The following is a 1730-nucleotide window of genomic DNA, read 5'->3' on the forward strand; positions in this document are numbered from 1 at the left end:
TACCCTTTGGATGAATTGTGTGCTTATTAATATGTAGCAACAAACGATCTGAAAAAAATTTTTTACATAGTTGCTTTTCTCTGGCAGCAACTGTAGTACACCTTCATCCTTACAGTATCTCTGATAATTTTATAAATACCAAATTAGCTATATTAAATATTTTGCTGCTGAAAAATTAGGCAACTTAATGCTTTAATACTGATTCTAGGGAATATAATAAGAGAGATGACATGATGTCAAAATAAAATATAGAAGAAACTATTGTATTTGATATATAAAAATTAAAGAAGTAGAATTTTTGAAAATTAGGCAAATAACAAATTATGTTTCTATACACTTATTAAAATATTTCAATTTAGATCTCCCAGTGTTTGACCTCTGTTAATCATGGGAATTTTTCTAAATTTGAGACAAATAATACTTTTATAGAAATAATGTTTCTCAACTTTTTAAAGGCCTGCTTTATGTCCTTATTTCTAAGACTATAGATAAAGGGGTTCAACATGGGAGTGACCACCGTGTACATCACTGAGGCTACTGCATTTGCCCTTGAGTTTTGGGTAGTAGCTGAAGTAAGATACACTCCAAGACCTGTACCATAAAACAAGAATACTACTGAGAGGTGAGACCCGCAAGTCGAAAAAGCTTTATGCTTTCCCCCAGCTGTTGAAATTCTCAAAATGGAGGATGCAATCTTAGCGTAAGAGAAAAGGATCACAGTGATTGGAATAACACCCAGAAGTCCGGTTTCAAAATACACAACTATGTCAATGAGGTAGGTGTCAGAACAAGCAAGTCGGACCACCTGAGTAATTTCACAGAAAAAGTGGGGGATTTCCAAATCTGTGCAGAAAGACAATCGCAAAACCATTAAGCCATGTAAAAAAGAGACTAAAACACTCAATAACCAGGATGCCAGCAGTAAGAGACCACAGAGCTGGGGGTTCATGATGACTGTGTAGTGCAGGGGGCGACAGATGGCCACAAAGCGGTCAAAGGCCATCACAGTCAAGAGGGAGATGTCTAATTGTCCAAAAAGTGTGAAAAAATACATCTGGATGATGCAGCTTCCATAAGTTATAATTTTGCTTTCCGTCTGCAAGTTCAGCAGCATCTTTGGGACAGTGGTGGAGGTGAAACAGATATCCGTAAAAGACAAGTTAGAGAGGAAGAAGTACATGGGTGTGTGGAGGTGGGAGTCCAAGATGATGGCCAGGATGATGAGCAGGTTTCCAGTGAAGGTGACCATGTACATGGACAGGAACAGCCCAAAGAGGAGGGATTGCACCTCTTTATTTTCTGAGAGCCCCAGGAGGATAAATTCTGAAACATGTGTTTGGTTTTCTGGTTCCATGTAGCTGATGATACTACTGAAAAGAGAGCAGAGAAATGCAGATTTAATCACAAGCGTATAGCAGCAAATTAACATAAATTCTATGGTTTGCAAACTCATTAAGTTATGATTTCTTGTTAGACAGATAGATACATAGATAGATGATAGATAGATAGATTTGCTAGTTAGCTAGATTAGATAGGTAGACAGACAGAGCCATTTATCTAGCAATTAACAGGGAAACCAAAGCCTCCTGCATCTCCTTGATGTTGTTTCTTTACTTGCCATTCTTACCCATAATTGTAAACATTTGGTCACAGCAATAATTTCCATTGAAATTCCTCTTAGAATTGATTTCAATCAACAAATATTTTGACTGGGGATTTTGTAACTTGTG

The 1730-nt window shown here is 37.1% G+C and overlaps 1 protein-coding gene across 1 annotated transcript; it reads right to left on the bottom strand.

Annotated features, from left to right (window-relative positions):
* Nucleotides 1–385: 385 nt before the first annotated feature.
* LOC131276733 (olfactory receptor 7C1-like) lies at nucleotides 386–1354 on the bottom strand. Its single transcript, XM_058290293.2, has one exon. It carries the CDS (start codon nucleotides 1352–1354, stop codon nucleotides 386–388), a length of 969 nt encoding a protein of 322 aa, XP_058146276.2.
* Nucleotides 1355–1730: the final 376 nt, after the last annotated feature.

This window comes from Dasypus novemcinctus, chromosome 30, assembly GCF_030445035.2.
Source record: "Dasypus novemcinctus isolate mDasNov1 chromosome 30, mDasNov1.1.hap2, whole genome shotgun sequence".
NCBI classification, from domain to species: Eukaryota; Metazoa; Chordata; class Mammalia; order Cingulata; family Dasypodidae; genus Dasypus; species Dasypus novemcinctus.

Bases quoted from the DNA above. Each gene is read 5' to 3' on its own strand.
- LOC131276733 (XM_058290293.2), bottom strand. From the start codon at position 1,354: ATGGAACCAGAAAACCAAACACATGTTTCAGAATTTATCCTCCTGGGG.